This window comes from Coenobita brevimanus, chromosome 73, assembly GCF_032717465.1.
Source record: "Coenobita brevimanus isolate Jiangsu-jjx chromosome 73, ASM3271746v2, whole genome shotgun sequence".
NCBI classification, from domain to species: domain Eukaryota; kingdom Metazoa; phylum Arthropoda; class Malacostraca; order Decapoda; family Coenobitidae; genus Coenobita; species Coenobita brevimanus.
Window position 1 is genome coordinate 36,733,949 of NC_137026.1, and position 19,862 is coordinate 36,753,810.

At 40.4% G+C, this 19,862-nt stretch overlaps 1 protein-coding gene across 1 annotated transcript; it reads right to left on the bottom strand.

The window, feature by feature from the left end:
• Positions 1–12,499: 12,499 nt before the first annotated feature.
• LOC145407447 (dTTP/UTP pyrophosphatase) lies at positions 12,500–19,562 on the bottom strand. The gene is made up of 6 exons (XM_080278377.1): positions 19,473–19,562; positions 18,279–18,389; positions 17,499–17,635; positions 16,384–16,545; positions 14,442–14,590; positions 12,500–12,525 (listed from the first exon to the last, which is right to left on the bottom strand). Exons 1-5 carry the CDS (start codon positions 19,560–19,562, stop codon positions 14,446–14,448), a joined length of 645 nt encoding a protein of 214 aa, XP_080134503.1. The 3' UTR covers positions 12,500–12,525; positions 14,442–14,445.
• Positions 19,563–19,862: the final 300 nt, after the last annotated feature.

Sequence of the window (19,862 nt, forward strand, 5' to 3'; positions counted from 1 at the left end):
ACAGCACATACTTGGATTTCAAGAAGGTATTTGACAGAGTACCACACAAAAGACTTTTATGGAAACTGTAGGCTACAATCAAGGAGGAATCCAAGGTAAGCTGTACGACTGGATGCAAAATTTTCTCAGTAAAAGGGAAATGAGAACAGTGCTAAGGGAAAATTACTAATCATGGAGAGAAGTGACGAGTGGAGTTCCACAGGGCTTGGTGCTGGCACCAATTATGTTTTTAGTAAATATATATGACATAAAAAGCAACACTGGAAATGGAAGCTACCTAAATATGTTTACTGATGATGCAAATGTACAAAGGGAAATTACAAATACAGACTCTTGCATAGAGCTACAAGAGGAATTAAAAAAGCTTTGTGAATGTAGCAAGAGATGGCAAATGAAATTCAGTGTGGACAAATGTCACGTAATACAATTTGGTAGATCGAAAAAAGACCAGACTGGGACTATAAGTTAGCAAGTTCAACCCTACACACATCAGAAAGGGAAAATGATTTAGGAGTGATTATCAGTAACAGACTACAGCGGCTGACCACATATTTAAAAAGGTAAGGAACATGTACACGCTGCCTGCTAATATAAGGGTGGCATTCACGTACATAATTGAAGACTTGCTGTGAAAGATAATAACATCATTCATCAGACCAACCCTGGTGTATGCATCAGTAGTCTGGAATCTACATCTCAAAAAACATATAGATAATACTGAAAAGGTACAAAGGGCCGCTACAAGATGGGCACCAAGTTTATGGGACCTAAACTATGAAGACTCGACAAATTAAACCTACCATCATTACAGGAGAGAAGGAAAAGAGGAGACATGATTGTGTTATATAAATGCATCCCAGGAAGAGAGAAAATAGACGTAAATGAGTATAATAGCCTACGGGGAAGCAACCTTAAGAGGACACTACAAAACTGTACAAAAAGGGAGGTGATAACGACGTAAGGAAATTCAGTTTCCCAAATGGAGCAATTGATCAGTGGAATGCACTACAGAATGAAATAGTGTACCACAACTATTCATAAATTTAGAGATATGTATGATAAAAATGGTTCAAAACACGAGACAGTACGAGCTTGACTCATTCCTGTAAAGATACAACTAAGTAAGAACAATTAGGTAAGAACACACACACACACACACACACACACACACACACACACACACACACACACACACACACACACACACACACATAGAGTGTGTGTGCGTTAAAACCATCACGATCAAATCAGTAGCCGAGAATAACAAAAATCCAATTACACTCCGGTTTTTCAATATAGGGGACTTCGTAACACCTCTGCCTCAGCGATTTAAGCGGCACATTACACCTAGTAGTAGTGGTGGTGCAAATGATAACAATAGTAGTAGTGGTAGTAGTAGTAGTAGTGGTGGTAGTAGTAGTAGTAGCAGCAGCAGTAGTAGCCTAGTAGTAGTAGTAGCAAGAGGAGGAGGAAGAGGAGGTGGTGGTGTGGTGGTGGTGCAAATGTAATAATAATAACGATAATGATAATAATAATAATAAAGCAGCAGCAGCAGTAGTAGTAGTAGCAAACCGGAAATGGCAGCCTAAAGGAAAAATATAAACCTCGCTCCTACAATTTCCGAGCTGCACACGTCGACACCGCGCCGTCTTTGAATACCCTCTGCTACATACCTCGGAAACTTTAACTAGAAGGGTCAGACATGGCCTTCATTAATCCCTTCACTACTAGAAACAGCCCCTAACTTTTCTAGAATCACCTGGTGGTAGCAAGAATAAGCAAAAGTATGATCTTAGCGTAATGAAAGCATCAGTTCAAATATTAAAACTTGTCTCATCAAGCGGGCGTAAAAAGAGGTTGTGGCATCTCCTATTCCCGCAAAATCCTTCGAATTTATAAAGAGATCACAGCAAATAACCATATAATTCTATGCTCTGGATACTCACCGAATTTTTTTGCCACATGGAGAGGGTGACTGAAGATATTTATGATGAATTCTTTGATAAATTTCCTCAGGGCACTACACAGACATACTGTACGACTTTTCGCGGTCATTTGGATACGGGAACGTCTGGCTTGCGTACGCTCGTGAAATTGTTATACGGTATTTCGAAGTTAGACGAAGATTTTCAGTTTTATGTGCTTTTTTCGGGTTAAAGGATGGTATTAATTATACGTGTGTGTTTGTGTGCGTCTGTATGTATGTATTTGTGTGCGTCTGTGTGTATGTGTGTTCAATCCTCACTGACTATCGTACATCCATTGATGCCATACAAGGGTTTACCATTTTTATGTACGAAATAAAATCAGAATTGTTCCTATCATTTGGGAGTTAATGATATATGATTTAGAGAGAGAGAGAGAAAGAGAGAGAGAGAGAGAGAGAGAGAGAGAGAGAGAGAGGGAGGGTGGGAGGGAGGGAGGGAGGGAGTTTATGATAGGCTGAAGTTAAATACATATTATTGAAAGTCATTACAACTAATAACAGTACTAGAGAGGATATGGATGTGTAAATACTAATCATGAGGAAGTGTAGGGTATCCAATCTTCAATAACGACCACATGTGTAGATTGGAGACTACGTAACACCTATTCCTTAGCGATTTATTTGGATATTATATCTCATTATCAGGATAATTAAGTAGCATTAGTGTAATTACGATACATAGAATACATATGTGTTCTGCTTTCCTGTACTCTCTCTCTCTCTCTCTCTCTCTCTCTCTCTCTCTCTCTCTCTCTCTCCTTTTTGCCCTTGTCTGTCGCAAAACACGAATTAGGGACCTGTGTGGAACTGAGATGGCTGGGTGTCTTGTTCTAGGAGAAGTATTATGCCCCAGAAGAAATAATTAGCCTCTATTTAATCCAGTAAAAAAAAATTAGGGATCGAGAAGGAACGTAGATTGTTGCGTGTGTTATTCAAGGAGAAATATTAGGCTTAAACATGAACTAAGTCTCCTCTGTTTAGGTGAAAGATGACAGATAGATAGATGGACAGATAGATAGATAAACAGGTAGGTAGATAGATAGGTAGGTAGGTAGGTAGGTAGCAGGTATGATAGATAGGTAGGTAGGTAGGTAGGTAGGTAGGTAGGCAGGTATGAAGGCAGGCAGATAGACAGAGAGAGACAGACAGACAGACTGATAGATAGTGAGATATACACAGGCATACAGACAGAAATAAATAGATAGATATAGATGGATAGATAGACAGACAGAACAGATAGATAGGTAGGTAGGTATGCAGGTAAGTAGACAGAGACAGACAGACAGATAGATATATGGATATTAGATAGACAGGCATACAGACACAGATAAATAGGTAAATAGACAGGTAGATGGATAAATAGATAACCATATGGACAAAAACAAATGGGTAGATAGACAGAAAATGAAACTATATATTGAGTAGCAATGTCCAGAAAGCAATGAGTTTTGGGGGGTGTCCAGAGTGAAAAATATATATGAATTACATGTATGGTAAGTGGCTGGGAACAATGAAGAGAAAGTAATGAATGTTACTGAGATGGAAAGAAAACGCCATTTAATTTGCGTTCTTGTTCATAGCCCCTCTCTTCTGACTCATACAGGGAATTGAGCGTGAAATTGAGTATGGAATTGACTGTGGATAGAGCACAAGCGTTAGAGGACGGGTATTAGGTTGTCCTGGGGTTGAACTGGGCGGTACTGGAGAGGGAATGATTGAGGAAGCAGTGATACCAACACCTCCACCATTGCCTTTGGTTCCTTCTTCCTCACATTTAAAAAAAACAAAAAAACATGCCTGGCCCCCTTGGACGAGCCCTCATGACACACACCCTACCTGACAACCTAACACCTGGTCTGGCTGAAGATCTACCACCACAAAATATCCTGCTCCTAAGAATTAAATAATAAAAAATGGCCTTGTCCCCTCCCCTTGCAGGGTGTGGCACTCAGGGTTCCCTAACTGCTCCTCCGCCTGTACCCCTCCTGGAAAAACACTGTACACTGGTCACTCAATGCAACAAGAGAAAGAGTAGGCTACAGGAAATGTGCTGGTACCTGCTAACTGACTGCTGGAGACACTGAAGGTACCTGCTGATTACCTGCTGACTGACTGTTGGAGACACTGACGGTACCTGCTGATTACCTGCTGACTGACTGCTGGATGTAATGAAGGTACCTGCTGATTACCTCCTGACTGACTGCTGGATGTAATGAAGGTACCTGCTGATTACCTGCTGACTGATTGCTGGAGACACTGAAGGCACCTGCTGATTACCTGCTGAAGACACTGGAGGTAAAACAAAAGGTGTGGTGATGGGCCAGTCCCGTCGGGTGAATACCGAGGTGTCGTTGAAGAGTGTAAATAGGGTGAGTGTAGCAGTGATCCTCTCATCTTCTATACACCGAGGCAGTTTTAATGTGGGGCTTGTTGCCGTGATGATGATGGTGGTTAAGTCACTGATGCTATGGTGCTAAGAATTTTGTTTTAATTGAGCGGTGTCGATGTTACTGCAGGCATATAAGACAATTAATGCCAAGGACGCCTTCACGTGGTGGCAGTGATATAACCCAGCTGAGGTGTTATGCCCGATGATTTAACTCCACACCATTTTGAGGACGATTACAGAGGACACTGGTAGTGGTTAAGTCGCTATTGAGATCGTATTACGGGATATTGATGCTAATACTGGTAGTTGAGAGGATAATGGGAATCTGGAATACCAATATCTACCCACCCAACCTTTTATAACTTTATGCCAAACACATTTTCCTTGGCAACTGAATCTTACACCCCTTACTTTTGTCGATACTCACACCAACCACAACGACACTAAATACTCTTAAATAACCTAAAAAAATATCACTGCACTATGCAAAACAAGTTGCTAAAGAGAATATATTAAAAACTCTAAGCCACCATCTCATCTAAACTGTGCATGGAGCTGGATATGGAACAATAAAACGAGTGGAGTCCTGCTTCAACAAAACTGCCTTATATCAATGGCAAGAATCAAGGTAAACAAAGGATTAAATCACTATGAGGCAGATGTTACGATAGTCCTCCTGGGTTACAAAGGGACAATAAAAAAATACAAGTAATGCTTCAAGAAAATTGCTTTATTTAAGGCAGAAATAAAGGATACAAAGAAGTACAAGCCTGTAATAATGATACAGCAAATTCTCGTACATTTATCCTGATGTTACAGAATTTTTGTAACAGAGAAAATGCTGTGTCAAGAGGGAAGTTACATAGAAGAGGGAAACAGGTCTGAATCAGGTCTGGAACAGCTCTGAAACAGGTCTGGAATCTGGAACGGGTCCGGAACGGGTCTGGATCAAGTCATGGCTGGTCTGGAACGGGTGCTGGTGGTTGTGGCGGCGGCGTGGGGTGGTCTACTTGGCCAAGCATGTTGAAACCTGAAAACAGACAAATTTATGGTTAGGTTTACTACAGTGGGTCTTGCCTGTGTCTATCTACATCCGTCTATCCATATGTATTGTGCTGCTGTCTGTTTATATCTGTGTATTTTCAACTATTTATCTATCTACCCATCTATCTATCTATATCTGTGTTTCTCTCTCTTACCTTGCCAACGTATATGTAGTGTATGTAAATGTATAAGCACGTATGTATGTACGTATATATGCATGTGTGTAGCACTCACCTCAGGAACGGCTATATAACAGGCAACAGCTGCCTTTATACATTTCTCATGACCCCCAGAGCAGCGGCCGTATTCTTGCACACACCCTGAAAACCACAGCATATTAGTACACCAGTAGTATACCTCATATTAGTGTACAGTATAGTAGTATGTAGTATATATACAGCATATATATATTTCAGTAAAAATTATTATATCCATCAACACAGTTAGACTAAAATTACTCTACTCACATACAACACACCCTTACACACAAGCTCATTCATACAACTAAACACTGTATATACATCTCTCTCTCTCAGTACTCACTCAAAGTTGACATCTTAGCAGTGTCACTCAAAGTACTCACTCAAACATGCCAGCTTAGCAGAGTCACTCAGAGCCAACAAGCAGGAAGCACAGGCTTGGTTGTCTCTGCACACTGCGTCTGTGGTGAGAAAATAAAACTGTTAAAAGACTATAAAAATCAAGCTGTTTACTGCCAGATCCTTCCATCCAATATATTACCACTATGCAGGGAACTGAACCCCTGGCTCTCACCTGAGAGTCCCGGGTTCAATTCCCGGCATAGTGGTAAAATATTGGATGATTTTTCCTGTGTAAAGAACAGGTTTGTCTCTTCATGCCAGTGGCAGCACTTGGCCTAAACAACATCAAAATGCCTTTGAGACCACCCTAAAGATAGATAAATAAATAGACACATAGATAGATGCATCAATAGACATATGAATCTGTACACACATACTTGTTAACAAATATGTAGATGCCAAGGTAGATGGGCAGATAGACAGGTAGATATATAGACAAACAGACAGGTAAACAGATGGATACGTAGACAAAGAGACAGACAGGCAGACAGATGTGTAGACAGACAAGCCAGTAGACAGAGACAGGTAGTCAGACGTATAAATGGACAGATTGATACGCTGAGAAACAGATTAGCTGGATAGATTGATGGACAAATACTTACTTGCCACTGCTTCCGTTCTGCCTTGGGCGGAAACCAGGGCGACAGCAGCCAGGCAGACCAAGACGATGGCAAGAACGCGCATGCTGGACACGTGTAAGACAGGCGGGATTAATTAGCTCAGCCCAGGTTAGCTTAGGTTAGATTAAGTTAGATTTAGTACAGTTAGATTAAGTTAGATTTAGTACAGTTAGATTAAGTTAGATTTAGTACGGTTAGATTAGTTTGAATCTCATACGTTAACTGGCATACGAACAAAGGTGAGATGGTAGACTTAGTGACTGGGTGAGGTGGGATGGCAATTTTTGGTCAAGTTAAAGTGAAGATATTATAGCTGGTGCTGGGTTTGTAGGAGACTAAATCACTACAAGGAATGCGTTATGAGTTATATTATACCTGGTGGTGGTGGAGGGAGTTGAGGTTGAATGTGAAGGTAAAGTTGAAGGATTGTTGTGTGAGTGATGTGGATGATTTGTTGGCTTATATACACACCGACACCAGCCTTATCTCTGACACACACACACACACACACACACACACACACACACATACACACACCTAGCGATAAACATAAATATACACCTCACACGTAAGTATAACCCAGAAGCCTATAGATAACACACGCACACACACACAAACACATCCTCACACCTTACCTCTCTCCCGCCCCTCCTCTCTCTCACACAGCTCAGTGGTAAAAAGACTATGTTTTGCTCTACCTCATTTTCGTTGCACTTTTGTCAATCTACTGTTATAATTCAGCATTCAAGATGATGATATGGTTATGTAGGAACTGTCTTCTTTTGTATTTCCTACTGACTTCCTCTGTATTTCCTACTGTCTTCCTCTGTCTGTATTTCCTAGTGTCTTCCTGTGTCTGTAATTCCTAGTGTCTTCCTCTGCTGTATTTCCTACTGTCTTCCTCTGCTGTATTTCCTACTGTCTTCCTCTGCCTGTATTTCCTACTGTCTTCCTCTGTCTGTATTTCCTACTGTCTTCCTCTGTCTGTATTTCCTACTGTCTTCCTCTGTCTGTATTTCCTACTGTCTTCCTCTGTCTGTATTTCCTACTGTCTTCCTCTGTCTGTATTTCCTACTGTCTTCCTCTGTCTGTATTTCCTACTGTCTTCCTCTGTCTGTATTTCCTACTGTCTTCCTCTGTCTGTATTTCCTACTGTCTTCCTCTGTCTGTATTTCCTACTGTCTTCCTCTGTATTTCCTACTGTCTTCCTCTGTCTGTATTTCCTACTGTCTACCTCTGTCTGTATTTCCTACTGTCTTCCTCTGTCTGTATTTCCTACTGTCTTCCTCTGTCTGTATTTCCTACTGTCTTCCTCTGTCTGTATTTCCTACTGTCTACCTCTGTCTGTATTTCCTACTGTCTTCCTCTGTCTGTATTTCCTACTGTCTTCCTCTGTCTGTATTTCCTACTGTCTTCCTCTGTCTGTATTTCCTACTGTCTTCCTCTTTATTCCTACTGTCTCCCTCTGTCTGTATTTCCCACTGTCTTCCTCTGTCTGTATTTCCTTCTGTCTTCCTCTGTCTGTGTTTCCCACTGTCTTCCTCTGCCTGTATTTCCCACTGTCTTCCTCTGTCTGTATTTCCTACTGTCTTCCTCTGTCTGTATTTCCTACTGTCTTCCTCTGTCTGTATTTCCTACTGTCTTCCTCTGTCTTTATTTCCCACTTTCTTCCTCTGTCTGTATTTCCTACTGTCTTCCTCTGTCTGTATTTCCTACTGTCTTCCTCTGTCTGTATTTCCTACTGTCTTCCTCTGTCTGTATTTCCTACTGTCTTCCTCTGTCTGTATTTCCTTCTGTCTTCCTCTGTCTGTATTTCCTACTGTCTTCCTCTGCCTGTATTTCCTTCTGTCTTCCTCTATCCTCTGCCTATATTTCCTGCTGCCTATGACCTTCAGCCTTTCAAATGCAGTGTGTCCAGGCGTCTCAAAATGAACTCATCTTGAATTTGGCTCTGTTATCTTGTTTTTACTTTTTTCTTGAAGGGGAACAATTTGCAGGCTTCTGGCCTTTGGTTCCTTCTTCCTTGCATAACAAAAAAAAGTAAGATGAAAAGACCACACCACACCACACCATACCATACCACACCACACCACATCACACCATAACACATCACACAACACCACACCACACCACATCACACCACACCACATCACACCACACCACATCACACCATAACACATCACACCACACCACACCACACCACATCACACCATACCATACCACACCACATCACACCATACCATACCACACCACATCACACCACAACAGATCACACCACACCACACCAATACCATTCATCGAAGGACTCTAATTCTCCTTCTCTCTTTCTCTCTTACCCTGAAGTATCCCAGCCTAAAGCTTGGCTCTCCTTTGCCTTACTCTTCCATGAGGGCGTCTACCATCGGCTCACTCAGTGCAGTGCCATCTTCTGGTGACTTGCAATGAGTGTCAAGCCAAGGCTATGCTGGGTGGTAACCATATAAACAAATGAAGCCTGGTGATTTAGTAGGTTGAGGAACTAAAAAAAGATGAGACTAGCATTGAAGTTATACTAGTAACCCAGTACCATCACGTGAAAGATTATATTTAACATTATGTATAGGGGAGTGGATGCCATGGGAGCTATGAGGCTGTTTACTCTGAGGTTTGGTATTTTTCTTTGGTTTTTGGACAAGGTTTATCGTACTGGAGGACTGTGAAAGATAATTACTGTTCAAGGTTATATTTATTTGTATCTAAAGGGCGTGAGAGAGAGATTCAGTGGACTATATTTATTTTTATCTGAGAGAGAGAGAGAGAGAGAGAGAGAGAGGGGAAGTGTGTGTGTGTGTGTGTGTGTGTGTGTGTGTGTGTATGTGTGATACTGTTATCAATAGGACTGTGGTCTATACTTACATGTATCTAAAGTAGTGTGGTGTATATTTATGTTTAACTCTTGGTGTGTGTGTGTGTGTGTGTGTGTGTGTGTGTGTGTGTGTGTGTGTGTGTGTGTGTGTGTGTGTGTGTGTGTGTGTGTGTGTGTGTGTCAGAGATAAGGCTAGTGTTAGTGTATATATAGGCCTACAAATCATGCACTTCACTCACACAACAATCCTTCAACTTTACCTTCATATTCAACCTCAACTCCCTCCACCACCACCAGGTATAATGTAACTCATAACGCATTCCTTGTAGTGATTTAGTCTCCTACAAACCCAGCACCAGCTATAATATCTTCACTTTAACTTGACCAAAATTGCCATCCCACCTCACCCAGTCACTAAGTCTACCATCTCACCTTTGTTCGTATTCCAGTTAACGTATGAGATTCAAACTAATCTAACCGTACTAAATCTAACTTAATCTAACTGTACTAAATCTAACTTAATCTAACTGTTCTAAATCTAACTTAATCTAACCTAAGCTAACCTGGGCTGAGCTAATTAATCCCACCTGTCTCACACGTGTCCAGCATGCGCGTTCTTGCCATCGTCTTGGTCTGCCTGGCTGCTGTCGCCCTGGTTTCCGCCCAAGGCAGAACGGAAGCATTTGCAAGTAAGTATTTGTCCATCAATCTATCCATCTAATCTGTTTCTCAGCGTATCAATCTGTCCATTTATACGTCTGACTACCTATCTCTGTCTACTGGCTTGTCTGTCTACATATCTGTCTGCCTGTCTGTCTCTTTGTCTACGTATCCATCTGTTTACCTGTTTGTCTATATATCTACCTGTCTATCTGCCCATCTACCTATGCATCTTCATATTTGTTAACAAGTATGTGTGTACAGATTCATATGTCTATTGATGCATCTATCTGTCTATTTATTTATCTATCTTTAGGGTGGTCTCAAAGGCATTTTGATGTTGTTTAGGCCAAGTGCTGCCACTGGCATGAAGAGACAAACCTGTTCTTTACACAGGAAAAATCATCCAATATTTTACCACTATTCCGGGAATTGAACCCGGGACTCAGGTGAGAGCCAGGGGTTCAGTTCCCTGCATAGTGGTAATATATTGGATGGAAGGATCTGGCAGTAAACAGCTTGGTTTTTATAGTCTTTTAACTGTTTTATTTTCTCATCACAGATCTAGTGTGTGATGGCCGCAAAGCCTGTGTTTCCTGCATGGAGACTTTGAGTGACGCTGCTAAGATGTCATCTTGGAGTGAGCACTGAGAGAGACAGAGAGAGAGAGAGAGAGAGAGAGAGAGATGTATACATGTAGCTGTGTAAAAGAATGTGTGTTTGTATGTGAGGGAGTATGGGTATGTATTTTCATTTATATTCTCCTGAAGGATATATGAATTTTTACTGACCTATATATATACAATACATATAGATAATGCTGACATACTAGATTATAAGGTATAGTGTACAGTATTACTAGTGTACTAATATGCTGTGGTTTTCAGGGTGTTTGAATGAGTTTAGCGACTGCTCTAGGGGTGTGAGAGAATGTTATAAACGAGGCATTGACTGTTATAAAGCAATTCCTGAGGTAAGTGCTGCTCGTACACACATACATACATACATACTATACCGTACATGCATCCATCCATACACTACATGTACTGTACACTGGCAAGGTAGAAGGGAGAGAAACACAGACATAGATAGATAGATGGATGGATATATATATAGACAGATAGATAAATAAATAGATAGGTAGATGAATATACACAGATACAGACAGACAGCAGCACAATACATATATACAGACAGATATAGATAGCCACAGACAAGAACCAATGCAGTAAAACTAAACATAAATTTGTTTGTTTTCAGATTACTGGATGTTTGGCCAAGTAGAACACACAACGATGCCTCCACAAGCACCAGCACCCGTTTCAGACCAGTTCCTACCTTACTGTCATTATTACAGGCTTGTACATCTTTATTTTCCTTTACTAATCCTGCAAATAAAACCGTTGTGTTCAATCATTACTCCAGTTGTTTGAATTTTTCCTGTCTGACGTGGATTGGAGAAAGAGAGAGAGAGAGAGCAGTAAGGTAGAACCCATTATGTACTCCATGTATAATAATTACACTAATACTTCTTAATGACCCCAGTAATGATAGTTAATGTACAGAATAAATAACTAAGCATAAAGGGTTACAAAATTATTATGGTCCCTAAAAATTCAACCCTATGATGGCTAATTAATACTATGAGGTAGGCATGAATCTCCTTGGTTACTAGTCAGATCAGTCCTACAATCTGCGTACACTTGCCCTTAAACTGATATGATGCTAGTCACAATGAAGTGCTAAACCATACTCAACATGTGACCCCCTGCACTTCTTTGTGACTAGGGTTTATGTCATTACCCTCTTTATTACTGCAATCAGAGATGAAATGACTTTTAATAACACGTAATTGACTTCACCCTATCATCATAAACTCTTTCTCTCTCTGTCTCTCTCCATTCTCTCTCTCTCTCTCTCTCTACATACCTTGCACTGCACTGGCTTTTGATGCTGGCAAACTGTTCATGCAACTGATGCAACCAGTGTTTCTTTTGCAAACCTTTCCTGTTAAGGGAAAAAATAAGAATAAGAAAGAATACCAATACTACTACAACTACTATTACTATGGCTATGACCATAACAACAGCAGCTAATACTACTACTACTACAACTATTACAACTGCTATTATTACTACCACTACAACAACAACTACAACTACCAAATAATAAAAATAACAAGCTATTTATCGTCCAGTCCTTTCTATCCCTACCAAGACACTGAGGGCAAAGGCAACCATCCTCTTTCTTCCCTGAACAGCAGACCTGAAAGTCACAATACTCACCAGTAAGCACTCGTTTGCTGGCATGGGCTGGGACGATGGACACAACCGCCTGGGAGAGGGAGGGTGGGCAGAACAATGACGACGACACACATCCTGAACGCAGAAACAGGTTAGGCTAGTCATGAAGAAGTACTATGGGAAGGAGGCATAAAATTACCATCTCTGTGACACTACAATACGATGCTCGTCACAAAGAAGTGCTAACGAAAATCTGCATCTAAAATAAATGACCACTAAAGTAAAAACACTAAGAATAAACTAGCAAATAAAAGGTGCCACGATGGTGTGATAGGTGGTTGTGTGAAATTCAATGAGCCTTAGTAAGAATGAGTCTCCTTGGTTACTAGTCAAATCAACCCTCCAATCTGACTACACTTGGCTGTCAGCTGAGCTGAAGGGAGTTAGGGATCTTTGCCATAATATGATGCTAGTCACGAAGAAGTGTTATAGAAAGGACGTCTACAAGAAATGTGCTACAGAATATGATGCTAGTCATGAAGAAGTGCTAGGCAGAAAGAAACATGTTATAGCTGGTAGATAAGTTAATGGAAGTTGAGATAAGACTGAAGGTAGATTTGTGAGAGGGTGAAGGCCTCTGTATCAAGCACGCTAGTCACAAAGAAGTGCTAGGTAGAAACACACTACACCTGGTAGGTGAGCTAAGCAGCTGAGATAAGGTTGAGGGTTGACTTGCATTTTTTTGGTTTAATACTGTACAAGGAAGAAGGGACACAAGACCAGGAGCCAGCAAGTTGTTCCCTCCAAGAAAAAACAAAAACAAAAACAAGATAACAGAGCCAAATTCAAGATGCGTTCATTTCAAGATGTAGAGGGCCTCATAGCTGATTTTATATATACACACAGCTAAGCAATTACTTTCATCATTGTCAACATCATCCCTATCACACAATTGGTGGCTCTCCATGTTGCACGATCTCTGGCGGCCTCCCTAGTTAAAATATGTTTTAATGGATGTACTAAACCATGTGGAGAGAATGGAGAATGGGACTGACAGTGATGTGAGTGCAGTGGGGGAGGGGAAGAGGGAAACACCAAAGATGACCTCAGCCATCTTCCTCAGTTTGCTTCTGGCCATACTTCCCTCCACATTCATATTTGTGACCGTCCTGAACTGGTCTACTTGGTTTACATCACTTCTCTAACATTTGTCAGATCTCTCTGGTCACATATTATTTACATTCCCATCACTCAGTATTGCCCTCCTCATCCATCTGAACATTCTTACTCCCATACACTCCAGTGTGTATGTCACCTTCCCTCACGGGTCGCCAAAAAGCATAACACATCTAATGCACATTTTGTAGTAAGTATTCTTGTCATGAAAGTACAGTAGTGATAGTAGTAGTGGTAGTTGTAGCCCCAGGTTCATCTGAAACATGAATCTGGTGTAGACTGAAACTGCCCTTTTCTGGCAGTCCACCCTCTTCCTTTTAGGGGTAGTGAAGGAAGTGAGGGAAAGAGGGATGTTTGGATGACCAGGCAGAGGAGTTGCTCAGTTATATCAGTGCCACCACAAGGAAGCATCCATCAACTGCCATAAAAAAAAAAAAAAAAAAAAAAAAAAAAAAAAAAAAAAAAAATCTTGGTAGGTGGGTGAGGTAGGAGTCAGATGCATGGAATGAAAAAGTAAAAAATTTTATTCATGTACCATCATCATTATATTATTATTCCTTTACAGTATTTAGATTTCAATTTGGTGTTAGGTAGGAACAACGAACAAAGAAATTATAGTACTATTCTGAAGACCTAATTTACTGTACTACTATCACCAACACCACCATCAACATCATCTTCAGTTCAAGATGGGATGAAGTAGGAATGAAAAACTAATAATAATACTGTATATCGCCTTGAAGATGGGGTGAGGTAGGAGCAAGAAAATTATAATAGTAACTGTAGACTTAACTATCACCATCATCATAATTCTTTATTCCTATATTTACATCTCAATTCGAGGAAGGGATTGGAAACAAAGAAAATCAGTCAACTTCATCACTGTGCGAGCTGTGGCATAAGGGTGTCGAGATGCTGGCAGAATCGGTGCAGTGGAAATCCCATCACGTTGTAGTAATCCCCACTGATACCTTCAATCAACGATCCACCAAGACCCTGAATTCCATATGAGCCAGCTTTGTTCCTGTGTGGAAGAGAAAACGACCATCAACAGTATTATAATCATTAACCCTCTAAGATTCCGATGACGATTTTGAGCATCATTTCAAATCCAACCTCAGAGATTCCGATGACGATTTTGAGCATCATTTCAAATCCAACCTCAGAGATTCCAATGATGCTTTTAATTGTCATTTTGAAATACTTTTCTAAAATATTCACCATAAATTGCGTTTACGCGTAGTAACAAAGAGACTCAAGCGTGACATCACGCAATGGTTGCTCTATGCGTGGCGGGTAATTCACAGCTGGTCTGACTCGTGATTTTGTTTCTTTATCACTTTATTCTTGGCGAATATTTTTCTACAGCAAAGTATAAAATTTCTGTTTTCTACAGAACTTCAACTCATCACTTTGCCTTTCTATATTCTTTGTTTTCCTTTTTTGAACACACTGCAATAAAGTATATCTAATCAGCTTTAAAATAACACCACAACAAGCATCCTGTGATAAAAAGTGTATTTACTCTGACCGATCAAAAAAAAAGATCACGAAGCGAATGTGCAGCCAAAATTCACAAAAAATTGTGCATATTTTCCTCTTGCTTTACTGCCTAATAAAATTCAGAAAAAATCATATTCAATATATAATTGTAAAGGTTATTTATTGTAGTATTGCATGGTAAACCAAATTTATACATCTTTATATGCTTTTTTGTCCATATATTTTTCTACGGCAAGGAAATGTTTTTTTGATTTTTGCCTAATTCACATCGTCATTTTGACTTTCTATTTTTGTTGGTTTCCTTTTTTGAACACGCTACGATAAAGTACAACTATTCAGCTTCAAAATAACACCACAACCAGCATCCTATCATAAAAAGTTCATTTACACTGACCGATCAAAGAAAAAGATTGCGAAGGAAATATGTGGCCGAGACAATATAAAATTGTGCATCTCTTTCCTTTCGCTTTAACATGCAATAAAATGCAAAAACTACCATAATCTATGTATCATTATAAAGGTAATTCATTGTACTTTTGCATGGTTTAAACCAGATTTACATATCTTTATTAGTTTTTTTTTTCCGAATATTTTTCTATGGCAAGGTATAAATTTTTGATTTTCGCCTAACTTCAACTCATCATCTTGACTTTCTGTTTTCATTGTTCCTTTTTAACATATTATGATAAAGTACAACTATTCAGCTTTAAAATGGCACCAAAATCATCGTTCTATCATAAAAAGTGAATTTACACAGAGGGATCAAAGAAAAATATCGTGCCGCGAAGATGTGGATCAGCGTGAGAGTGGCTGACTCTAGCACAGACATAATGTGCCCGGCCCACAAACCTGATAGGGTTAATAGCAGTAATAGTAGTAGAAACAGTAGTAGTATTTTATCATTACTATTATTACATAATTGTAGTATTAATTATTATTACTGGTGTTATGATCATTATTATTACTGTTACTGCTATTATTATTATTATTACTATAAGCAATATTACTTTCTCCCTGTATCAGATTTCTTGTTCTCTGGACCCTCCATCTTTAAGTGGGAAAAGAGGTCTTGAGGATGATGATGAATAAAAATAAAGGCAGTGGGCAAACTTCACAGACAGAGCCAGACAGACAGAACTTATACTGCCTCTCCAGAATCAATATACACAGTGAAGAGTTCTGGAGAAAGTTGAGGGCTTTATACACACACAGACAGATAGGTAAAGACAGATTAATAAGTAGACATAATGACAGACTGATAGACAGGTAGACAGAAAGATAAACAGATAGACATACAGACAGAAATTAACCTACATGGGCTCTCCTGAATCAATATATGCTGTGATGAGTTCATGTGACAACTGAGCAAACCGAACGCTGGTGTTCTCACAGAACGTTGTGTCCTTCCAGCTGCCGTCACCCACCCACAGCTTCAGATACACGCCTGTCAGTACCTCGTTACTCTGACCGCTTAGCCTGAAAACAGATTGGGATGTGTACAGCAGGTTTGCATTAATTAGTTTATAAAGGCTCCAAAATGCTTGCATGCACCAGCCATGTTCACCTAATGGCAGCTTTCCATGTTGCTCTGTCTCTAGTAGTCTCTCTATTCAGTCTCTTACCCCTTAGGTCACACTTGATGACCTCACCCCAAGTTCAGCCTGCCTCTTGCAACTCTATCCTCGGCAATCACACCTCTCACCCTCTGCACCCTGTTGTCACCTATCCTCTCCACATGCCCGTGCTTTACATATAAACAAAATAAAATAAAATAATGCCAAATTTCCTATTAAGACACCCCCATACAATACTGGAGCTGGCCATAGTACAAATGTCGTCTATGGAGTGGAGGCTCAACCAAGTGTCAAAACCAGCTAATTACTTCTCAACAGCTGCTGGAAGCCATTCAGACAAAAGGAATACAGAATGCAAAATAATCTATCTATCTACATATTGCCAGATGCCATAATCCTGAAAGGGGTGGCCACTTGACTTTGAGTTATTTGTTTTGTGGGGAGGGGCAATAACCCTCCACCAACCCACTTGTCAACAGGTAGGGAGCACGTATGGTTATATGGTTAGATAAGTAATAATGTCAGAGTCTCAGCTTGGACTTGAACTCTATTAATTATGGCTTGCAGCTTTAGTCTGCACCCGCAATACAATACTATTCTACTTAATTACCGTACTAATTCTATATAAGCTGTAGTATCATATATTATGTAAATGGCAGACTTCCTTGTAAACAGTTATAAGGCACATCTAACAAGGCATGGTATGATGTCTTATAAACTGAGCTGACAGAATGAGGAGACGCAGGGTAAGAATGAGACAGAAGGATTAATTGGAGAAGCACTTAGCTGGAGTTACAGGAAGGAGTGGAAATATGTGGAGAAAGAAGATATAGGCCTACGCCATTTCATGTCAACCTTGAGAGTGTGAGGTATGCATCGTGCTTGTCCTTAGGTTTTCCAAAGATGTGACCATCCAATGTGACACACGTATCTGCTGCGATAATGAGGTGTGGCATGAGGGTGGCCGATGATGCACTCAATTTTGCTGCCACCTGGGGAAACAATGGGAGTTAGCTTTATTATTTTTGTTATGGTATGGTCGTGTGCAAAGAATGGATGCAAATGGGATGGTGAAAAGGGTATATGTGAATCAGTGTGAAAGTGGGATGAAGCATGGTAGGCCAAGAAGGCAGACAGATATAGTAAATGAGTGCATGAGAAAAGGAAGCCATGGAGGTTGGTGAGGCAAGAAAAATAACAAGGAATCCAGTTAGTTGGATTATGTAAGATGGAGTACATACTTGGGTTTAGCATCTCTTTTTTACCTTGACGGTGGACAGTCTGACTGCCTAATAAGATGATCCACAGGCATACAGAGAAATACTGTATCAGAAAAATATGTGCAAAAGGTTAGGTCTGTGAGATGGAAATGTGATTCTGGGGGCTTGAATGGTAGTGAATGAGTGTGAGGCCTCTTTCAAAGGGCATACTACTGATTAGTTCTCCCCCTGTTGTGCTTTCCCTTTCCTTGTTTCCTGGACCCAACCTCATTATATGCTTAAACTGGAAAAAGAGATGATAATGTTTTCATTTGTTATTAAAATTCTTGCAATTTAAGTAGTACAATTTTAATGGTAAAAGGAAAACTGTCATACTGTATGCTTTGTATCTCAGACATAAACTGTACATACACACCGCTTCGGCTTTTCCTCGAGCTGTGGCAATGACATACTCGCTGGGGTGACTGAAGCTCTTGACGTCAAGATTTTCTTCAAACTCAGAGGGGATCACTGTTAGATTCAGATTCTGTGGATGAAATAGGTATTACCAGTAGCTTATACTACTTTCACTTTAATTTGGATTAAATCTGCTATGCCATTTTGTAGCAACAAATTAACACAGAATATGACTATGACATTAGCCATAAAGAAGTACAGTACTGTACTGTGATGAGAATGTAGAACCACGCCAGTTTTTTTTTTTCCAATCATTAAAAATAAGCTGCAGAAAGATTAAAACTTGCCATTGTGTTGGGAACAGCATACAGAGATTGTCAGGCATGAAAGGATTGATCTTGCTGAAGAGTTTCTTCAATGTGTGGAGGAGTTTTGTTATTTGGGGGACATGTTATGTGCTAGAGGTGGGGCTGGCTAGGGTAAGGAGTGGCTGGAGGAGGTTCAGGGAGCTGTTGCCTCTCCTGAAGAGGGCTCTCCCTCTGTGCCAAAGGATCCTTGTATGCAGCATGTGTTAGGAGTGTACTGCTGTGTGGTAGCAATACCCGGGCAGTAAAGGAGTGGATACTCATAGGCTCAAACGCAGAGAAATGACAATGATTAGATAGATGTGTAATGCATCCTTGAATGTGGGGCTTGGGGGGGGGGGTTAGGTTAATGTCTGAGGAGTTGAGAGGAGGGATGGGACTGGAATGTATTGGTGTTGTAATGAGGATGGTTAAACTAAGACGGTTTGAGCATGCTGAGAGGATGGACGATGACAACTAGGTGAGGAGGGTGAGAAGCATGAACAACAGGGGAAGGGTTGCGAAAGGCAGACCAAAAGAACTGGGACGAGGTCACAGAATGTGACCTCAGGGATAAGGGACTGAACAGGAAGGCTGGCAGAGATTCAGCAGCTTGGAAAGCCACCATTAGGTGACCAAGGCCAATGTATGCAAGCATGCTGGAGAATTTATAAATGATACAATACAATACTGTATGTCAAAATTTATAAATGGAGTGTTAGGATCAAATGAGGAAATATAACTGCAGTAGAAGCCACAGGTCCAAGGGGTCTCTCTAAGGTCGAGTAAATTCATCTGCCAACTGCTAAAATACTGTAATATAAAAAATTATGTTATCAAACCGTGGAGTTAACATCAATGTGACTTACCAATTTCTCCAATATTTCTTTTCGGTGTGGAGAGGAGCTTGCAAGAACCATCCTCTTAGCCTGAAGAGTTTGCAGCTTGTCGAGAATCATTTTTTTTTTCTATAAACTCTCACTGGAAGAAAAATACGGTAACTAAAATCACATGAACAGTGAAATTCCACCACCTAATGCCTAATGATATCAACAGTGTAATGTTCTTCCTCGTCTCTATTGATTTTGACCTTTTCTTCTTCTTCCTCCACGAATGGCCTGAATAATGCCAACTATCTATCTATCTATTGCCAGACGCCATAATCCCGTATGGGGTGGCCATTTGACTCTGAGTTAGTTGTTTTACAGGGAGGGGCACCAACCCTCCACCAACCCACTCGTTGACACGTAGGGAGCACG